This window comes from Hemitrygon akajei, chromosome 27 (genome assembly GCF_048418815.1).
Source record: "Hemitrygon akajei chromosome 27, sHemAka1.3, whole genome shotgun sequence".
Lineage (NCBI taxonomy): Eukaryota > Metazoa > Chordata > Chondrichthyes > Myliobatiformes > Dasyatidae > Hemitrygon > Hemitrygon akajei.
The window spans coordinates 47,300,855-47,320,754 of NC_133150.1; the positions used below are offsets into that span (position 1 = coordinate 47,300,855).

General features: G+C 47.1%; 1 protein-coding gene across 1 annotated transcript; it reads left to right on the plus strand.

Annotated features, from left to right (window-relative positions):
* The first annotated feature begins 381 nt into the window (after positions 1 to 381).
* Positions 382 to 18,121, plus strand: LOC140717357 (uncharacterized). Its single transcript, XM_073030864.1, has 6 exons — positions 382 to 1,154; positions 4,094 to 4,155; positions 7,071 to 7,159; positions 7,240 to 7,361; positions 13,859 to 14,014; positions 17,341 to 18,121. Exons 1-6 carry the CDS (start codon positions 794 to 796, stop codon positions 18,030 to 18,032), a joined length of 1,482 nt encoding a protein of 493 aa, XP_072886965.1. The 5' UTR covers positions 382 to 793; the 3' UTR covers positions 18,033 to 18,121.
* The last annotated feature ends 1,779 nt before the right edge of the window (positions 18,122 to 19,900 follow it).

The following is a 19,900-nucleotide window of genomic DNA, read 5'->3' on the forward strand; positions in this document are numbered from 1 at the left end:
AGTGATGGAGATAGAGAGAAAGATAGAAAAAGAAACAGAGAAAGGAAGAGAAAGTGAAAGAAAGGAAAAGAGAAAGAAAAAGAGAAAAGAGAAAGGAAAAGAGAAAGAGAAAAAGAAAGAGAAAGAGAGAAAAAGAGAAAGAGAAAGAAAAAAGAGAAAGAAAGAAAGAAAGAGAAAGGGAAAGAAAAAAGAGAAAGAAAGAAAGAAAAAGGGAAAGAGAAAGCGCTAGATAAATAGATATCGATGCTATGAATGGTAGTGTTTAGCAATGAGTCTACAAGTTATGGAATCAGTTCAGTTTTGGGGTGAACATTCACGTCAGGTCTTTTACTCCCGAGACATGCATGTGACTCTCTGAACGCCTTTATCTTATTTGGATGATGTCACGGATGATTTTCGGAAACTGGCGGTAGTGTGCACCGTCTACAAGATTAAGGGCCAGCGGATTAAAGGGTACATACTATAGGTGCCTACTTTCTGGAGAAAGCTTCATCTCTGACCCTGGCTCTCCGCGTGGTTTTCTGAGCCGTTGTCCTACACCCAGCCGGTATTGTGGGCTCTCCGATCTCTGACCAACCGCCCACAGTTCCCGGCCTTCTGCCGAATCTCCGGGGACTGCGGGCTCTTCAACTCGTAGTCCTGACGTGAGGCGCTATTTGTTTTGACCTCTCCTCTTCCCGCAGCCGCTGCCCGACCCGCTGAGCCTTTGTGTTACAGCCCCCCACCCACCCAATTCCTTCCTCTGGGGCGGGGGTGTCCTGGACACGATTCTCGGGCGTCGGAGCCGGGTTCGATGCGCAGTCGGCGCGGAGCACTTTGCCGGTTCGGCGGCCACCGACGCTCTCAGCTCCGGCGTAACGTGTGGCCGCGGGAAAGCGCGGATCGCCCGCAGAGCACAACAGAAAGAGGAGGGATCGCTGAGATTTCCAGGAGTAGGAGAGCCGGGCGCTGCGCCGCTGACACGTCCCGGGCTGGTCGCTGCCCGCAGCTCCCCTGCATGAGCCGCGTCCGGAGCCCGGCGGTGGACCAGTTGTCGGCCGGAGGCAGCGCTCGGGCGAGGAACCGGAGCCTGGGCGACGTCCTCAGCGATGTCCTGTACAAGCGGACTTGCATCTCGCGGTCTGCGCCCCGTCTGCGCTGCAGCCTGGAACAAGGTAGAGAGGGGGTCGCTTCGTGAGCCGGGTAGGGGTGGGGTGTCTCTCCTCGCCGTCTCCCCCCCCCCACCCGTCCGTCTGCCTCTCTATTCGTTTCCCTCGCCGTCTCCCTCTCCTTGTCTCCCCGTCCCTCTCCTCCTCCCTGCTCCCCTCTCCTCTCTCTCCCGGTCCCCCTCTCCTTCTCTCTCCCCGCTCCCCTCTCCTCCTCTCTCTCCCTGTTCCTCCTCTCTCTCTCCCTGTCCCCCTCTTCTCTCTCTCTCTCCTCTCTCCCTGTTCCTCTCTCCTCCTCCTCTCTCCCCTGTCCCCTCTCCTTCTCTCTCTCCCTGTCCCCCTCTTCTTCTCTCTCTCTCCCTGCTCCCCCTCTCTCTCTGTCCCCCTCTTCTCTCTCTGTCCCCCTCTCTCCTCTCTCTCTCTGTCCCCCTCTCCTCTCTCTCTCCCTGTCCTCTCTTCTTCTCTCTCTCTCCGTCCCCTTCTCCTTCTCTCTCCCTGTCACCTCTCCTCTCTCTCCCTGTCCCCTCTCCTCTCTCTCTCTCTCTGTCCGTCTCCCTCTCCTCTCTCTCTCTCTGTCCGTCTCCCTCTCCTCTCTTTCTCTCTGTCTGTCTCCCTCTCCTCTCTTTCTCTCTCCCTGCTCCCCTCTCCTTCTCTCTCTCTCTCTCTGTCCCCCTCTCCTCTCTCTCTCCCTGTCCCCTCTTCTTCTCTCTCTCTCCCTGTCCCCTTCTCCTTCTCTCTCCCTGTCCCCTTCTCCTTCTCTCTCTCTGTCCCCCTCTCCTCTCTCTCCCTGTCACCTCTCCTCTCTCTCCCTGTCCCCTCTCCTCTCTCTCTGTCCCCCTCTCCTTTCTCTCTCTGTCCCCCTCCTCTCTCTCTCCCTGTCCCCTCTCTCTCTCCCTGTCCCCCCCTCTCTCTCTCTCTCCCTGTTCCCCCCTCCTCTCTCTCCATTCCCCCTCTCCTTCTCTCTCTCCCTGTCCCCCTCTCCTCCTCCTCTCTCTCTGTCCCCCTCCTCCTCTCTCTCTCCCTGTCCCCCCTCCTCCTCTCTCTCCCTGTCCCCCTCTCCTCTCTCTCTCCCTGTCCCCCTCTCCTCTCTCTCTCCCTGTCCCCCCATCTCTCTCCCTGTCCCCCCTCCTCTCTCTCCCTGTCCCCCCCTCCTCTCTCTCCGTCCCCCTCCTCCTCTCTCTCTTTCTCCGTCCATCTCCCTCTCCCCCTCTCTGTCCCTTCACCTTCTTCTCTCTGTCCCTCCCCTCCTCCCTCTCTCTGTCCCCTTCCCCTTTCTCTCTGTCTGTCCCTCTCCCTCACTCTGTCTCCCTTCCCCTCAGACCTCCCTTGTTCCTGTCTTCCCCCCACCCCCCTGTTGCCCACCCCTTTGGGATAGGTATGTGGATGGTAAAGGTATGCAGGGCTAAGGTCCCCGTGCAGGTCAATGAGAGAGGGCAGTTTGAATGGTTTCAGCATGGACTAGATGGGCCAAAGGTCCTCTGTGCTGTACTTTTCTATGACTCTGTAACATGGGTGGATGAATGGAGAGTGACCCTGGCATGAACATCCATGCTCCATCTCCCAGGCAGTTAGGGACCTTGTTCCTCTGCAGACCACCCCTCCCCCCTACCCAGGGATCACAGGCAGGAGAACCCCTTGCGCACAGAGACAGTGTCACAGACAGATAACTCGCAGTTGGAAGAAAATGGCCGGATTCTGGAAGCTGTAGGATGTGCTAGTGACAGTGGAAGTCTTCAGCTTGCCCAGACAGAAGGTGAGGTGCTCCCCGTTGAGCTTCTGTTTGACCTCATTGTAACAGTTCAGGAGGTCACCGTCAGAGGTCAGAGTGCGCCGGTGCATTAAAATGGCAGGGATCGATCAGGGTCAGTCCTGAGGGCTGAGGTTACGTGCTCCATAAGGTGGAATCGGTTTATCCTGAAGACTGACGGTGATAAGTCACATGTACATCGAAACATACGGTGAAGGGCGTTGTTTGCGTCACCGACCACCACAGTCTGAGGATGTGCTGGGAGCAGTGCCAACGTAACATGCCTACAATTCACTAACCTTAACCCGTACCTGGGAGGAAATCAGAGCACTCGGAGAAAAACCACGCTGTCACAGGGAGAACGTACACATTCCTTACAGAAAGCTTCGTGAATTGAACCCCGTGCGCTGCCATTGTGAAGTGTCACGCTGACTGCTACACCATCACGCATTACTACTCTCTCGCATGACCTGCATTCAATTCCTGAGGTAGTCCACGACCGTTGCCACGTTTCCGGCGTCAACATTGCATGCCCGCAACTCAGCAACCCACTTCACACACCCATCTACTCTTCCATTTTGCTCTGCTCCACTGTTCCGTATGCGCAGAGCAAGAACGACAGCGGCGTAGTGCGCTCAAACGTTGTTTTTATTTAACTGAGTGGCGTTAGTAGTGGTGCATGCTCGACAACTTACCGTGCGGGAGCGTTGAAGCGGATCTGCCAAGATGAAAACCGGCACACTTGAAAGCCTGCGCAAAAAGAGAGAGCCCTCCGTGCGCAGGAGCCCGATCGATTCACAACGCTAGAAATCTGCTGCGTGTGCACTTGCCATGATCTTGCAGACGATCCGATGTGGCCCATCTGTCAGCTTGGGTCTCCGGTTTCCCCTCATGTCCCAAAGGCATTCAGTACGGCTTGGGGGTAGTGAGTTGCGGGCATGCTACGTTGGCACTGGTGATGCTTGTGGGCTGCCCCTCAGATTGTGTTTCACTGTATGTTTTCACGTTTCGAAGTATAAGTGGCATATAAAGCTGATCTTTAATCTTTAGTTTAGACGGGTACCGTGGTTGGCATGGATGAGCTGAGCGGAGGGGCCTGAATGACTCGAATGTACCCATTGTTTTCTCTCTGACGCTGCTGAACCGGAGCTTTGGCAGAAGTCAGATTTGTTGCTGACACATCTTTGCAATGTATCTGCAGGTGCGGACCCACGGCAGACGACGAGCACCGAGCGTGTGACAGATCAAGATGGATTTCAGCAGGTTTGTGGCAGCACGGTCTCCCGCAGCCGGTGCGTGCACCCAGGCGGTACTGTGAGTGAGGCAGTGCGCTGAGGGTCAGACCAGTGCCTGGCCATGACCCAGCTTCAACAGCAGGAAGTTGAACCAAATACCCCTGGCATTCAGCATCCTTCCAAAATGGGAGGGATGGGTTAAATTGATCTTGGAGTTATATAAAAAGTCAGATAAACGTTGTGGACCGACGTTGTACTAAGCTGAACTGTTCGATGTTTTATAGTTTACGTTCTCCGATTTTTTTTGCTGCAGGTGTCAAGCAACTTGAATCTGACTATTTCATTGGCCCCTGAAGCCAATGAAGACTAACCTCACTGCAGGAGCCATGTATCTCTTTCTGCCTGTATTGTGTTGTGTGTATCATTATGGGTAATCTGTCACATTGTTTGGGGATGGGGTGTGATCGAAGCGAATCAGTACAGTTACACGTTCACACTTTGTCTAAGCTCAGCTTGGTCCAGTTAGAGCCAGGGGTGATAATTTCTTGTTGACCACCAGATTGGTTATTACGCTACCACTTATTACCACTAACCGCTTAAAGTATGCTAATGGGAACATTATTATACCCTTTAGTATCATTATATCACTAGTTTTAGTTTTGTTAGTTATTTATTACCACACGATTGTTCGTCTTTGCTGGCTTCATAATAAAGGATGGAAATATGTTTTTTGATATTCGAACTTAGTTATTTGGAAGTGCGTCATACAGAGTCAACTCCCGTATCGGTCTCTGAGCGCTTTTGGTTTGTTTTTCATGTAACTTCGACACTCATTGTTTTTGCACTATTTATTTAATATATTTATATTGATATTTGTATTCTTGAGGCATTGTCTCTTGAAGATGTCCTCGGTGGGGAGGCTTGTGCCAATGATGGAACTGGCTGAGTTTACGACCCTCTTTAGCTTTTTCCCGATCTTGTGCATTGGGTCCTCTATACCAAACGCTGATGCAACCGGTCAGAATAATCTTCACGGTACAGCCATAGAAATTTGCGAGTGTCTTTGGTGACATACCAAATCTCCTTAAGCTCCTAATGAAATACAGCCGCTGCTGTGCTTGCTTTGCAATCCCATCAATATGTAGGCTTGTATCTTTGCAAAGAAAAACATCAGATAGAATAGCTGAGAGGTGGAAAAGTACTGCTGCTGAACGCTGTTTAAAAAAAACTGAGGAATGTTGGTAAAATATTCTGCACAGACAAATCTATTGGGCCATGCACCTGCTGTCAGCATTTTGGATAGCGAGTAGAGAACTATCCAAGATAGCGAGCCATCGATGTGGATGTTAATCAGATATACTGTAAACAGTCCCTGAAGTCATTTCATTAGCAGGTTTTGAAGTTGCTGGTTGTGTGTAGCCCACAGACACTGAAGCTCAATTAATGTTCATCGACTGAACCGTATGCTATTGGCTTCTCTTTTCAGGCCATTAGTTTTAAGTGTGGCCACACGGGTTTCCTCCAGGTGCTCTGGTTTCCTCCCACATTCCAAAGGTGTATGGGTTGGGGTTAGTAAGTTGTGGCCATGCTGTGTTGATGCCAGAAGCGTGGCAACACTTGTGGGCTGCCCCCAGCACAATGCCAACTTATGCCAACTGGTCTGAGTAAATTGGGTGCCTACAGCTCCACCTTCTTGGCTGATCTCTCTGACTGCTGGCTTACACACTGTGCAAGTGTGCATCAAAACCGGGTTCGCTTTCACTAACATATGACATGAAATTTGTTGTTTTGCCACAGCACTGCAGTGCAGATGCATGAACATCTATATGTAACCAAAATAAATAAATAGTGCAAAAAGGGGAATCTCAAAGTAGTGTTCATGGATTCATCCTCCAAGAGGACCACAACCTTGCTGTTGGGTTTGGATGTCTGTGTGCCTCAATGACCCGGAGAGCTATGTTGGTTGGAGTCAAGGCTTCATGCTTTGACTCTTGGTAGGGTCACCCATGGGTTAAAGGGTAAAGGCCAGACTAACAGTGGTCTACCAGTCCTCCAGGTACAGGGGCTCAGCTCTGGGCTAACAGCACTGACTGGTCAAACAAAATTGTTACAGAAACAGCAATGAAGAATCCTTCTACATCTGAGTGTGATGGTATTCCTGAGTCTCCACCTGGGACTTGCATGGTTGACAGTAGTGAAAACTGAGCTACTGACCTGATGAAGGAAACCCTGAAAACCTCTGGAGATGGAGGAACTTCATTGCTGCCCTAAATGCCAGTGGCATAATGGGCAGTAGGTTCATGGGTTCGTAGATGGTTCACAAATCTAATGGCAGAGAGGACGAAGTTGTTTCTGAATCATTGAGTGTGTGTCTTCAGGCTCCTGCCCCTCTTCCCTGATGGTAGCGATGAGACGAGGGCATCTTCTGGCTGATGAGGGTCCTTATTGATGGATGGTGCTATCCTGTCTCTTTGAAGATGTTCTTGATGGGGGGAGGGTTGTGCCCAAGATGGCGCTGGCTGAGTCTACAACTCTCCGTAGCCTCGATGATCCTGTGCATTGGAGACTCTGTACCAGGTGGTGATGAGACCTTATTAGAAATTTCCGTGAAATTTGGTAATATACTGAATCTCCTCAAAATCCTAATGAAGCACGGGGACTGGCATGCCTTCTTTGTGATTCCGTCCATGTTTTGAGCCCAGGATAGATCCCCAGATGCTGGTACAGAAAACGACACAGGCCCTGATGCAGGGATCACCATGAAACATCAACCTGTCCCGTCACTTCCACAGAAACCTCTCGACCAGCTGAGTTCCTCCGACTCCACATTCCAGTGTCTGAAGCCTCCGTGCCACCTGTCCTTGTATCCTCTGCTGTCCATCACCAGTGAACTAGAATTGCGCTCTGGGTACACATGATGAAGCATCATTCCATGTCTTGCAGGCTGTGTATTCGATGGCGACGTTTCCCTTCCCAAAGGTCAAGGACCCGAGAGAGAAGTGCAATCTGCAGTTAAAGCTTGCTCCTTCAAGGTATTTCCATGCATGCTAAAAAATAATGTTTAATTTTCTGATTCTGACGCTGTAGGAAATTGATGTGATTTTCCTTACAGCTGTCATCCAGATGAATCGTCAGAGAGGAGAAACTCATCGAGTGGGTGTAGCAACCACTGCACTGTCATCGTGTCAGATAGTTACTTACGAGCACAGAATCCACAGAACTGGCATCCAGCAGGTACCGGGGCTATATTAATCATTCAGCTCTTCTCTCACTGTTCTCGCTGGTCTTTCTTTTTACTGTTTACTGCTCTTTATAGTAAATTTTTGAAACTCAAACTTTTCATTTCATTATTTTTGAAAGTACTGTACTGAAGCTTGCATTTGTTGCCATCCAAACAGATCATTCCGTACGTAATTACACTGAGAAGTAGAACGAGAAAAACAAAATGCAGAATAAAGGGTTACAGTGATAGAGAAAGGGCAGTTCAGGCAGACAATAAGGTGCAAAGGCATAACGTGACAGATTGTGAGGTCCAGAGTCCATCTTTGTTGTATAAGAGACCTGTTCAAGAATCTTGTATCAGTGGGAGAGAAACTGTCTCTGAGCCTTGTAACTTTGAGGAAAAATTACAAAATGGTCACATCATTAAAGGAGGCTTTTTCAAAGTTCAAAGTAAATTTATTATCAAAGTACCTAAATGTCACCTTATACAACCCTGACAACACACACAAAATGCTGGAGGAACACGACAGGCCAAGCAGTGTCGATGGGGAAAAAAATACAGTCGACGTCTTGGGCCGAGACCCTTCCATCCTTTCCACAGATGCTGCTGAGTTCCTCCAGCAATTTGTGTGCGTTGCTCGGATTTCCAGCATCTGCAGATTTTGTCTTGTTGGTGATATACAACCCTGAGCTGCGTTTTCTTGTGGGCATACTGAATAAATCCATAATAGAATAATAACCATTAGAGAATCAATGAAAGACCGCACCAAATCAGGCATTTAGCTGGAGTGTAAAAAACAGTGAACTGTGCAAATACAAAAAGAAAGAAATAACAATACTAAATAAGTAATAAATATTGAGAATGTGAGATGAAGAGTTCTTGAAAGTGAGTCCATTGGTTGTGGGAATATTTCAATGATGGGGCAAGTGAGATTGAGTGAAGCTATCCCTTTTGGTTCAAGAGCCTGCTGATTGAGGGGGAGTAACTGTTCCTGAACATTAAGTACGTTACTAGCTCTCTGTATGAGCATTCTAGCTCGTCACAGTCTCCCACTCTCCTGACAACAGCCCTGTAAATTCTTTTATCTTATCCACCTCCATTTAAATACCAATTTGAATTCCAGTCTGGAGCCAGCATATTTCAGCTGCTGCCTGTGGTGATGTGATCGAAAATCAGGACTTTTTAAAGTTAAAGGCAGAAAGTGAGTGTGTTAAGTATTGACATCTGGTTGTAAGTCTCACCGTTGTCCCTGATGACCACACCTGCAAAAGGTGCATCCAGCTGCAGCTCCTATCAGACCGAGTTAGGGAGTTGGAGCAGGAGCTGGATGAACTGCGGATCATTCGGGAGGCAGAGGCAGAGATAGATAAGAGTTATTGGGAGGTAGTCACACCGAAAAGACAGGAGGTAGGCAAATGGGTGACAGTCAAGAGAGGCGGGGGGAGCAGACAGAGAGAGCAGAGCACCCCTGTGGCATTTCCCATCAACAGTAAGTATACCGTTTTGGATACTGTTGGTGGGGATGACCTACCAGGAACAAGTTGCAGTGGTCCTGTCTCTGGCACTGAGGTTGGACCCTCGACTAGGAAGGGGAAGAGGGAAGAGAAGAGAGTGGTAGTGATATGGGATTCTGTAGACAGGGGGGCGGATAGGAGATTTTGTGGGGAAGATCGGGAGTCTCGGATGGTATGTTGCCTCCCTGGTGCCGGGTTCTGGGACATTTCAGATCGGGTGCAGGTTATTCTCGAGAGGAAGGGCAAGAACCCAGATGTTGTGGTCCATGTAGGGACCAATGACGTGGGTCGGATGAGTGAGGGGGTCCTGTGTAGTGAGTTCAGGGAGTTAGGTGCAAAGCTGAAGTGCAGGACCTCCAGGGTAACAATCTCAGGATTGCTACCTGTGCCACGTGCGAGTGAGGCAAGGAACAGGAGGATTATACAGATTAATACGTGGCTGAGAGGATGGTGCAGGAGGGAGGGCTTCAGGTTTTTAGATAATTGGGCTTTGTTCCAGGGAAGGTGGGATCTGTTCCGACGGGACGGTTTACACCCGAACTGGAGCGGTACTAACATTCTTGCAGGAAAGTTTGCTAGTGCTTCTCGGAGTGGGGGGGGGGGGGGTTTAAACTAAATTTGCAGGGGACAGGGATCCAGAATGCGAGAGAGGATAGCGAGATGAAGAATAAAGGACAGGTGGGGACTACACGGTTCTGGAATATTAAGTGTGTAGTAGAGAAAGATGAGGCGGAACAAGTGATAAGGAGGACACGTGTACAGAGGGATGGTCTGACGGAACATGGAGTTAAATGTGCAGAAAGAATAAGTAAATTTAGGAAGGACAACAAAATTCAAGGGGCATATAGCCCGATGGGAGTTCGGGGAGCTGGGTTAAGCACAATAGGCAGCGATTTAAACAGAGAGAGGAGAAATGGGCTAAAAATTCTATATCTGAATGCACGAAGTGTCAGAAATAAGGCAGATGAGCTTGAAGCTCAGGTGCGAATGGGTAACTAATATGTTGTTGGGATAACGGAGACATGGCTGCTGGGAGATCAGACCTGGGAAATGAATGTACAAGGGTATACATGCTATCGTAGGGACAGAAATGTGGGCAGAGGGGGTGGGGTGGCCCGGTTGGTGAGGAATGAGATTCAGTCCTTTGCAAGGGGGGACATAGGATCAGGAGAAGTAGAGTCTGTGTGGATAGAACTGAGGAATAGTAAGGGCAAAAAGACCCTAATGGGTGTTGTCTACAGGCCACCAACAGTAGCATGGATATTGGGTGCAAGTTGAATAGGGAGTTAACATTGGCATGTGGCAAAGGTAATGTCGCAGTAGTTATGGGGGATTTCAACATGCAGGTGAACTGGGAGAATCAGGTTGGTGCTGGACCACAGGATAGGGAGTTTGTAGAGTGCCTACAGGATGCATTCTTGGAACAGCTTGTACGAGAGCCGACCAGGGACAAGACTATTCTGGATTTAGTCTTGTGTAATGAACAGGATTTGATAAGTGATCTTGAAGTAAAGGAGCCATTAGGAGGTAGTGACCATAATATGATAAGTTTTTATCTGCAATTTGAGAAGGATAAGGGCAGATCGGAGGTGTCAGTGTTGCAGTTGAATGGGGGAAACTATGGAGCCATGAGGGAGGAGCTGGCCAAAGTTAACTGGACGGATATCCTAGCAGAAAAGACAGTGGAACAGCAATGGCAGGTATTCTTGGGAATAATGCACAAGGTGCAAAATCAGTTCATCCCCCGAAGAAGGAAGGATTCAAAGGGGGGAAAGGGGCCGCAGTGGTTGACAAAGGAAGTCAGAGATTGCATAGCATTTAAAAAAAAGGAAATATGACAGAGCTAAGGTGAGTGGGAAGATAGATGATTGGGAAGTTTTTAAGGAACAACAGAACTTAACTAAAAAGGCAATACGGGGAGAAAAAATGAGGTACGAATGCAAGCTAGCCAGGAATATAAAGGAGGATAGCAAAGGCTTTTTTAGGTATGTGAAGAGAAAGAAGATAGTTAAGAACAATGTTGGGCCCTTGAAGAATGAATTGAGTGAAATTGTTATGGGAAACAGAGAAATGGCAGAAGAATTTAATAAGTACTTTAGATCTGTCTTCACTAGGGAAGACACAAGCAATCTCCCAGATGTATGGATGGGCTAAGGACATAGGGTAACAGAGGAAATGAAACAGATTGACATTAGGAATGAAACGGTGATGAGTAGACTGATGGGACTGAAGGCTGACAAATCCCCAGGTCCAGATGGTCTGCATCCTAGGGTACTAAAGGAGGTGGCCCTGGAAATTGCGAATGCATTGGTAATCATTTTCCAATGTTCCTTAGATTCAGGATCAGTTCCTGAGGATTGGAGAATGGCTAATGTTATCCCACTTTTTAAGAAAGAAGGGAGGGAGAAAACAGAGAACTATCGTCCTGTCAGCCTAACATCAGTAGTGGGGAAGATGCTAGAGTCCATTATTAAAGATGAAATAGTGGCATATCTAGATAGCAGTGATAGGATTGGGCCAAGCCAGCATGGATTTACCAAGGGCAAATCATGCTTGACTAATCTATTGGAGTTTTTCGAGGATGTAACCAGGAAGTTAGACCAGGGAGATCCAGTGGATGTAGTGTACCTCGATTTTCAGAAGGCATTTGATAAGGTCTCACATAAGAGATTGGTGGGTAAAATCAGAGCTCATGGCATTGGGGGGAAGATATTGACATGGATAGAATACTGGTTGGCAGATAGAAAGCAAAGGGTAACGGTGAATGGGTGTTTCTCGGAATGGCAGGTTGTGACTAGAGGGGTGCCACAGGGCTTGGTATTGGGACCACAGCTGTTTATGATTTACATCAGTGATTTAGATGAAGGCATTGAGAATCATCAGCAAGTTTGCTGATGATACTAAGCTGGGTGGCAGTGTGACATGTGATGAGGATGTTAGGAGAATTCAGGGTGACTTGGATAGGCTGAGTGAGTGGGCAGATACTTGGCAGATGACATTTAATGTGAATAAGTGTGAGGTTATCCACTTTGGGAGTAAGAACAGGAAGGCAGATTATTATCTGAACAGTGTAGAGTTGGGTAAGGGAGAAATACAAAGAGATCTAGGAGTCCTTGTTCATCAGTCACTGAAGGTGAATGAGCAAGTGCAGCAGGCAGTGAAGAAGGCTAATGAAATGTTGGCCTTTATTACAAAGGGAATTGAGTACAAGAGCAAGGAAATCGTTTTGCATTTGTACAGGGCCCTGGTGAGACCACACCTGGAGTATTGTGTACAGTTTTGGTCTCCAGGGTTAAGGAAGGACATCCTGGCTGTAGAGGAAGTGCAGCGTAGATTCACAAGGTTAATTCCTGGGATGTCCAGACTGTCTTATGCAGAGAGGTTAGAGAGACTGGGCTTGTACACGCTGGAATTAAGGAGATTGAGAGGGGCTCTGATTGCAACATATAAGATTATTAAGGGATTGGACAAGATAGAGGCAGGAAATATGTTCCAGATGCTGGGAGAGTCCAGTACCAGAGGGCATGGTTTGAGAATAAGGGGTAGGTCATTTAGGACGGAGTTAAGGAAAAACTTCTTCTCCCAGAGAGTTGTGGGGGTCTGGAATGCACTGCCTCGGAAGGCAGTGGTGGCCAATTCTCTGGATGCTTTCAAGAAGGAGCTAGATAGGTATCTTATGGATAGGGGAATCAAGGGATATGGGGACAAGGCAGGAACCGGGTATTGATAGTAGATGATCAGCCATGATCTCAGAATGGCAGTGCAGGCTTGAAGGGCCGAATGGTCTACTTCTGCACCTATTGTCTCACCGAGACCAACTTGCCTTTCCCCCTCGTTATTTGATCCTGCTCCGCTGCTGTTTTAAGGACATTGCATTGGAATCAATCAGATTAGCCAGAAGGGAAGTTCACCCCGGTGGTGCAGAGGGGTTTCAGCCCAGCTCAAGTGTGGCACCTGTGAGCTGTAACAGATCAAAGACACACATAAAATAGTGACATAGTGTGAAGGTGACAAACTATCTGTTGGATGAAATCAGCAGGTCAAGGTGGTGCAAGAATTCAGAATGCAGACAATATAGTGCAGATCTCTTCCATCCTAGACAGTCTCTCTTTTCCCCCCTCCCTTCGGGCAGAAGATACAAAAGCCTGAAAGCACATCTCACCAGGCTCAAGGACAGCTTCTATCCCGCTGTTATGAGATTCTTGAATGCATCTCTTGTAGGATAAGACGGATCCTTGACTTCACAACCTACCTTGTCATGACCTGCATGTTATTGCTCTTTCTCTTTCTCTGTAACACTTTTTTCTGCATTCTGTTGTTCTTTTCCTTTGTAATACATCAATATGTTGTTGTAATGAAATGATCTGTCTTTACTAAAGGAGGTAAGGTGCTCCTTCCCTTCGCTAGCCTGCAGGTCACCCTTGGGCAAAGTGTAGCACCTGCTTAGACCCCTCCCCGATCAGGATCGCGTGAAGCCATGGGAGCAGGTGGTGGATGGTCATATGAGCAGCTGGTGCAGATCACAAGTCCTGGTTATGTGACCACTGACTCTCTGATAATCTCTGAAGAGTATTGATACTGGCTGAGGTCACCCATCTGGTAAAGACACTGCCTAGCAGAAGACAATAGCAAACCACTTCTGTAGAAAAATTGCCAAGACAATAATAGTCATGGAAAGACCACGATTGGCTACATCATTTGACACGACACATAACGAACTAATTAATTGATCTGTATGGACACTGTATCTCTGTGCACGTGACTATAATATCCAATTACCTCCCTCGCCACCCTCCAGGGACCTAACTACCAATTCCAGCTGAGGAAACGAATCACGTGCACCTTCTCCAATCAGCTCAACCGCAGAGTTCCTGCAGCATATTGTTTGTTGCTCCAGATTCCAGTCTCCTGCTGACTCCTCTGGCTCTCTGATACTGAGAGTTTGATCAACATGTGCTTGTGGAAATAAAGCATTAGTTCTTATCTTTCACCAGCTCAAAGTGAGAATCAAAGTGCCTGTGATGTGGCTGGCGACAGTGTACCACAGAGTGAAAGTGACAGTGCGCAAACAGTGGGACCTGTGGTGAAGCAGCAGGAGTCCAAAATGGCCAGGCACCAGCAACAGAGCCAACAACTGACCCCCAAGCACGGTAAGAGGTTGAACCCATCGATGACCACAGGCACCAAGGGCTGAGCGAGCTTGCAGTGAAGGCGACATTGGAGGTGTACAAGTTGATAAGAGGCATAGATCGAGTGGACAGCCAGAGACTTTTCCCAGGGCAGAAATGGCTAACTTTAAGGTGATTGGAAGAAAGTATAGCTGAGAAGTCTGAGGTAAGTTTTTTACACAGAGGGTGGTGGGGGCATTGTATGCCCTGCCAGGGGCGGTGGTAGAGGCAGATGCATTAAGGGGCAATTAAGAAGCTCTTAGGCACATGGATGATAGAAAATGGAGGGCTATGTAGGAGGGAAGAGTTAGATTTATCTAGAGTAGGCTATAAGGTCAGCACGACACTGTGGGCCGAAGGGCCTGTACTGTGCTGTAGTGTTCTACAGTTCTCAACTTGGACTACGTACAGTGACTCTCCATAGCTCGCTTCAGAACTACTTCCAAAGACATACAAACCTTGGAAGAAATTCCTCCTCATTTGCACCTTAAGTTATTCATCTTGACTCATTTGATACTCACTATTCTATCAGTAGGGTACTAGGGACCCTAAGGTTGTTATAGTCAGGGGGAGGTAGCAGGGATAAGCTCCCACTACCTATTAAATGCTTCCAATGGCGTGTGCCCCAAATAGCCTCTGACAACCAAGTCATACTCCTGGCCTTCTTGTGACTTAGCTACTAAGCCCAGCAGAAGTGTTTCTACTGACAGAAGGGGCAAAGACAGGTTATTGGTGCCTTAAAACCAGTCACTTCAGGCAAATGCAGCTTGTCAGCCGTGGTTGGCAGCTCATTAAGGAGAAGGAAAACTCTGGTCTCAAACCTCCGCTGCCTTGTGGCTGTACCCACTCATGGGGAAGGCTTCGGGAGTAAACTCAAGGGAAAACCCAGAGCTGGAGCCCCTAAGGCAACCCTACATAGAGTTTAATTGTGACTGGCCACTCCTGCGATATTGCTGGTTCCAAGCTGTATCAGTCTCTGCCATTGCTTTGGGTTCATCAGATGTGTGGAAAGGGGAGCTTGCTACATGGGCACAGCTTGCTCTCCATATCGTACTGCCCTGGTTTGCTTATCTGGACAGCTGAGGTGCAACATCCATGATTGACCCTGACAGACGGAGGCCACAGAAGCCACTAGGGTTTGTAATGGAACAGAAGGACAAGAAGTATAGATTGAGTGGATAGCCAGAGATTTTCACCCAAGACATAAATGGCTAATATGAGACGGCATAATTTAAAGGTGATTGGAGGAAAGTATAAGGGGTAGTTCTTTTTTTTTACAGAGTGGTGGTGCGTGAAATGCCCTGCAGGAGTGGTGATAGAGGCACATACATTAAGGATATTTTAGAACTCTTGGAAAGGCACATGGATGAAAGAAAAACGGAGGGCTACGTAGGAGGGATTGGTTAGATTGATGAAAGATCAAAGTAAAATCAAAATACACATATACTGTATCACCATATACAACCCTGAGATTCATTTTATTGTGGGCATAATCCAAGAATAATAGAATCAATGAAAGACCTCACCCAACTGGACGGACAAACAAACAACGGCAAAAAAACAAAAGACGGTGCAAAAACAAAAGAGAAAAACTAATGATAAATAAATAAGCAGTAGATATCAAGAAGATGAAATGAAGAGCCTTTGAAAGTGAGCCCATAGGTTGTGGGACTATTTCAGTGATGAGGCAGGTGAAGTTGAATGAAGTTATCGCGATCTCAGAGCTGATTGAGAGCTTGGCACAACACAATGGGCTGAAGGGCCTGTACTGCTCTATGTACTCGGATGCAGTAATACACATGCACATAAATCATGATCTGTGTCCGTGTGAATGGACTTAAATTGCTTTAAGCATACAAAGATTTTTTCCTACCTCTTGGTAACCAACTAATTGTTGCATGTACCAGTGTCCTCCGCTTTAATGTTCGCTTTACGCCACTTCACTTTTACAAAAGACCTACATTAGTAACCTGTTTTCGCATTACAAAGAGGATTTTTGCTTTTACGAAAAATTTTCCCATATAAATTAATGGTTTTTCGCTTTACGCTCTTTTGGCTTAAGAAAGGTTTCATGGGAACGCTCTACCTTTGTAAAGGGGGCGACACCTGTATCGAGATGCAGTGGGAACCCTGTGTTTGCCATCCAGACAGAGCATCGTACATCGAGGGAGCACAAATGGATGAAAGAAGCATGGAGGGCCATGTAGGAGATTGATTGTAGGAGAGTAGGTTAAAAGGTCAGCACAACATTGTGGGCCAAAGGGCCTGTACTGTGCTGAATTGTTGTGTGAAGACAAAACAGAATATGATGCTTCAGTTACAGAGAAAGTAGAGTTCAGGCAGACAATGAGGTACAGGGACCATGGTGTGGTAGATTATGAGGTCAGGACTTTATTATATAAAGGGTCTGTTCAAGGGTCTTATAATCTGTCCTTGAGCCTGATAGATGTGTTCACAGGCTTTTGTATCTTCTGCCTGATTGGAAGGGGTGGGAGAGGTCCTTGGTTATGTTGGTGCTTTATGATTCATTATTTAAACCAGGGCTCCACGGACAACTCAGTTCATCGTAGGGGTTCATGACATAAAAAAAGGTTGGGAACCCCTGGTTTAAATGGATCTGCCAAGCTGTTGTTTTCTGCAATCATGTATAATAGAGCTAAGAAAGACCTGCATTTTATTAGTCCTGATGAAGGGTCGTGGTCCAAAATATAGACTGTTTATTCCCCTCCATAGATGGAGAGGGGTGGAGTGTAGATACATCTCTACCAAAGGACGTATAAGGCAGTCCTTCACTCCACTAGCCTGCAGGTCACCCTTGGGCAAGGTGTAGTACTTGCCTAGCTCCTCGATCAGAGTCATGTGAAGCCACAGGAGCAGGTGGTGGATGGTCGTATGAGCAGCTGGTGCATATCACATGTCCTGGTTATGTGACCACTGACACAGGCAGACAGTCCTTGAAGAATATTGACAATGGCTGGGGTCACCTGTCTCGTAAAGACACTGCCCAGAAGAAGGCAATGGCAAACCACCTCTGTAGAAAAATTTGCCAAGAACAATCATGGTCACGGAAAGAGCATGATGCCCAAATCATTTGACATGACACATGATATTAGTAAATATTTGCTTCCTGACTTTGAGTTCCTCCAGCATTTAGTGCGTGCTGCTCTGCCTTTCTTTATCTGGGATTTATAGTTTGAAAGACTTTTGGTTGACATAACGTAAGAAAAGTGGGATTGATTATAGACAGCAAACTCCCAACACCAGAAGTAGACGTAGTTAAATGGCTTGGTTTCTTTCTTTCATTGCAGACAGCTCTGTTCCATGGTCTCCTGGGATGCCATTTTGTTCCAGTAAGGCGAGAGGTATAAACCATTTCCTCAGGGACCAAAAGCTGAGGAACAGTGGCAGAAGTAAAAATAACCAAGTTCACCACACTCCCAGTCCCAGGACAACTCAGGCGGGACAGAAGGAGCGGAGAAACAAGCTGGCCGTTCCTTGGTGTTCACAAAGGAAGATGTGCCGGAAAGGGCTGGTCAGGAAGTCGAAAGCCAGGTCGGGCTGTAGTGACACCGTCGGTCTACTTGAGGACCAGACCGATGGCAGCAAGGCAGAATCCTCCAAAGGTGACCACTGTATCCATGAAGAAGGCCGGAACACTCCGGGAATTTGCTGGGAGCAGAACGGGAAATTCGGCGAACAACTAACAGGCTTTTTGTTTGATGCTGACAGCTTGTCGGGGGTTGAGAGTTTGTTGAAAGCTCTTCGTATGGTGGAGCAGCATCAACATTTAACGTCAACAAGACCAACACTGAAGCCAAACCCTTTGGAATTTTCCACAGAGAAGGATTTTGCTGCTTTCCCTGATCTGAAGGAGAATCCTATCAACACTAGTCTTCCAGGATATCTCTGCTGCAAGTCCCTCGGAGAAAACAATTCAGGGATTTGTAGGAATGTGACAAAGGCCAAACATCCAAAAGAGTTTGAGAAGAAATGCTGCTGACGTGGTGAGGAGGGGGATTGTAGATTCCCTTGGAAATGGCATTGTAATCGACTGATTATCAACAGCATGTCTTAAACCAACAATTAAATCATTTTCCAATCAAAACTGGTTTTACAATTTATAATGGAATTTGTAGTGACATTGTTCATTAGATTTCTTTAAGTATATTTAATTTTTAAAATATTTAGAATTTTAGAGTTAGAATTGAGCCCATCAGCACTACTGGGACACAGGCTGTCAACTATAGCTTAACTTTTCAGGAACAGCTTCTTCCCCTCTGCCATCCGATTTTTGAATGGACATTGGACCCATGTACACTACATCACTATTTCCCCCTCTCTTTGCATTACTCAATTTATTTTTTATATATACTTATGTAATTCATTATGTAGTGCTGCCGCAAAACAACAAATTTCATGACATATGCCAGTGATATTAAACCTGATTCTAATGTTGTCCCCAGGTGTGGCCATCTAGCCAAAGATTCCTTCTTCTCCTAAAGATGAGGACTTTCCTCTTGGTGCTTCTGTAGCACTGGGTTTTTACGGGATGGGGTGACGAGCCCATCTACACTAATCCCATTTTGTTTGCGTTCTCACCCGTCTTCAATTCCACTACTGCCCAACTACACGAGGGGCAATTTACAGCGGCGAATTAACCTATTTGTTGATAGCTGAACTCACCACTACATCATTGCACTGCCCCAGTAAAACCAGTCCCCAACCCTATCTTTATGCCCTGGACTCTTACCATTACCTGAGTGGTCCATGGACCGCAGGGTGGGAACGCCTGCAGTAAACAGGGTCATCAAACACAAGCAGACACTGAGACCCATGTTACATGAGGAAGAGAGGTTTGCAGAGGGAGTTCCAGAACTCAGCACTGTTTGAGGGTTGGAGTGAGGATTTGAGAAGTCAAGAATTCTCAACTGTCTAGAACTTGTAGTGCAGAAATGAGTGGTTATCCAGAGCGTGTGTCTCAGTGGCATACCCTCTTCCCATTACCGTTGTCAGTGAGGAGATACAGAAGCCTGAAGCCCACAGTCAATGATTCAGGAACAACTTCTTCCGTTGCCATCAGATTTCTGAACAGTTCATGAACTTTACATAACTACTTTTTACTTATTTACTTTGCAAATTATAGTAATTTATTTGCAGTACACTATTTTTGCTGTAAAACAAGAACTTTCATATTTACTAAACGGGAATCAGCTCAGAATAGGCTCGAGCTCCTCGAGCCGTGCTGCCCAGCAATTCCCCGATTTAAATCTAGCCTAATCATGGGTCAATTTACAATGACCAATTAACCTACCAACCGGTACATCTTTGGGCTGTGGGAGGAAACTGGTGCACCCAGGGGAAATCCATATCATGGGGAAGAACGTACAAATGCTTACAGGCAGTGGTGGGAATTGAACCTGGGTCGCCTGTACTGTACCTGTGCTAACCACTATGCTACCGTGTCACACTATACAGGTTAGTGATCATAAACCTGACTGATTTTGACAGTTGTAGGGCTGGAGAAGATGACTGAAAGGGGCTGGGAATGTGACTGTGAACAGATATGAAACATTAGATTATTTTAGCACCTTGATGTTGTTCAACAGGAGCTGTTATAGGTTGAACACAGGGTAAAAGACATTCACTGCAAGTAGGACTGGGGGAACAGTGGATTAGATAATTCCAAACAGATTAATGCAAAGGCATTTCATTTCTGTAGTAAATAAGTGAAGCAAAAATGAGTTAGGCAGATGGTGAACACTTTTACCACCCTGAGTCTTTTAAGGCATTGGTCAGACCACACTTTGGAGTATTGTGGGCAGTTTTGGGCTCCTTGGCTAAGAAAAGATGTGCTAGCATTGGAGAGGT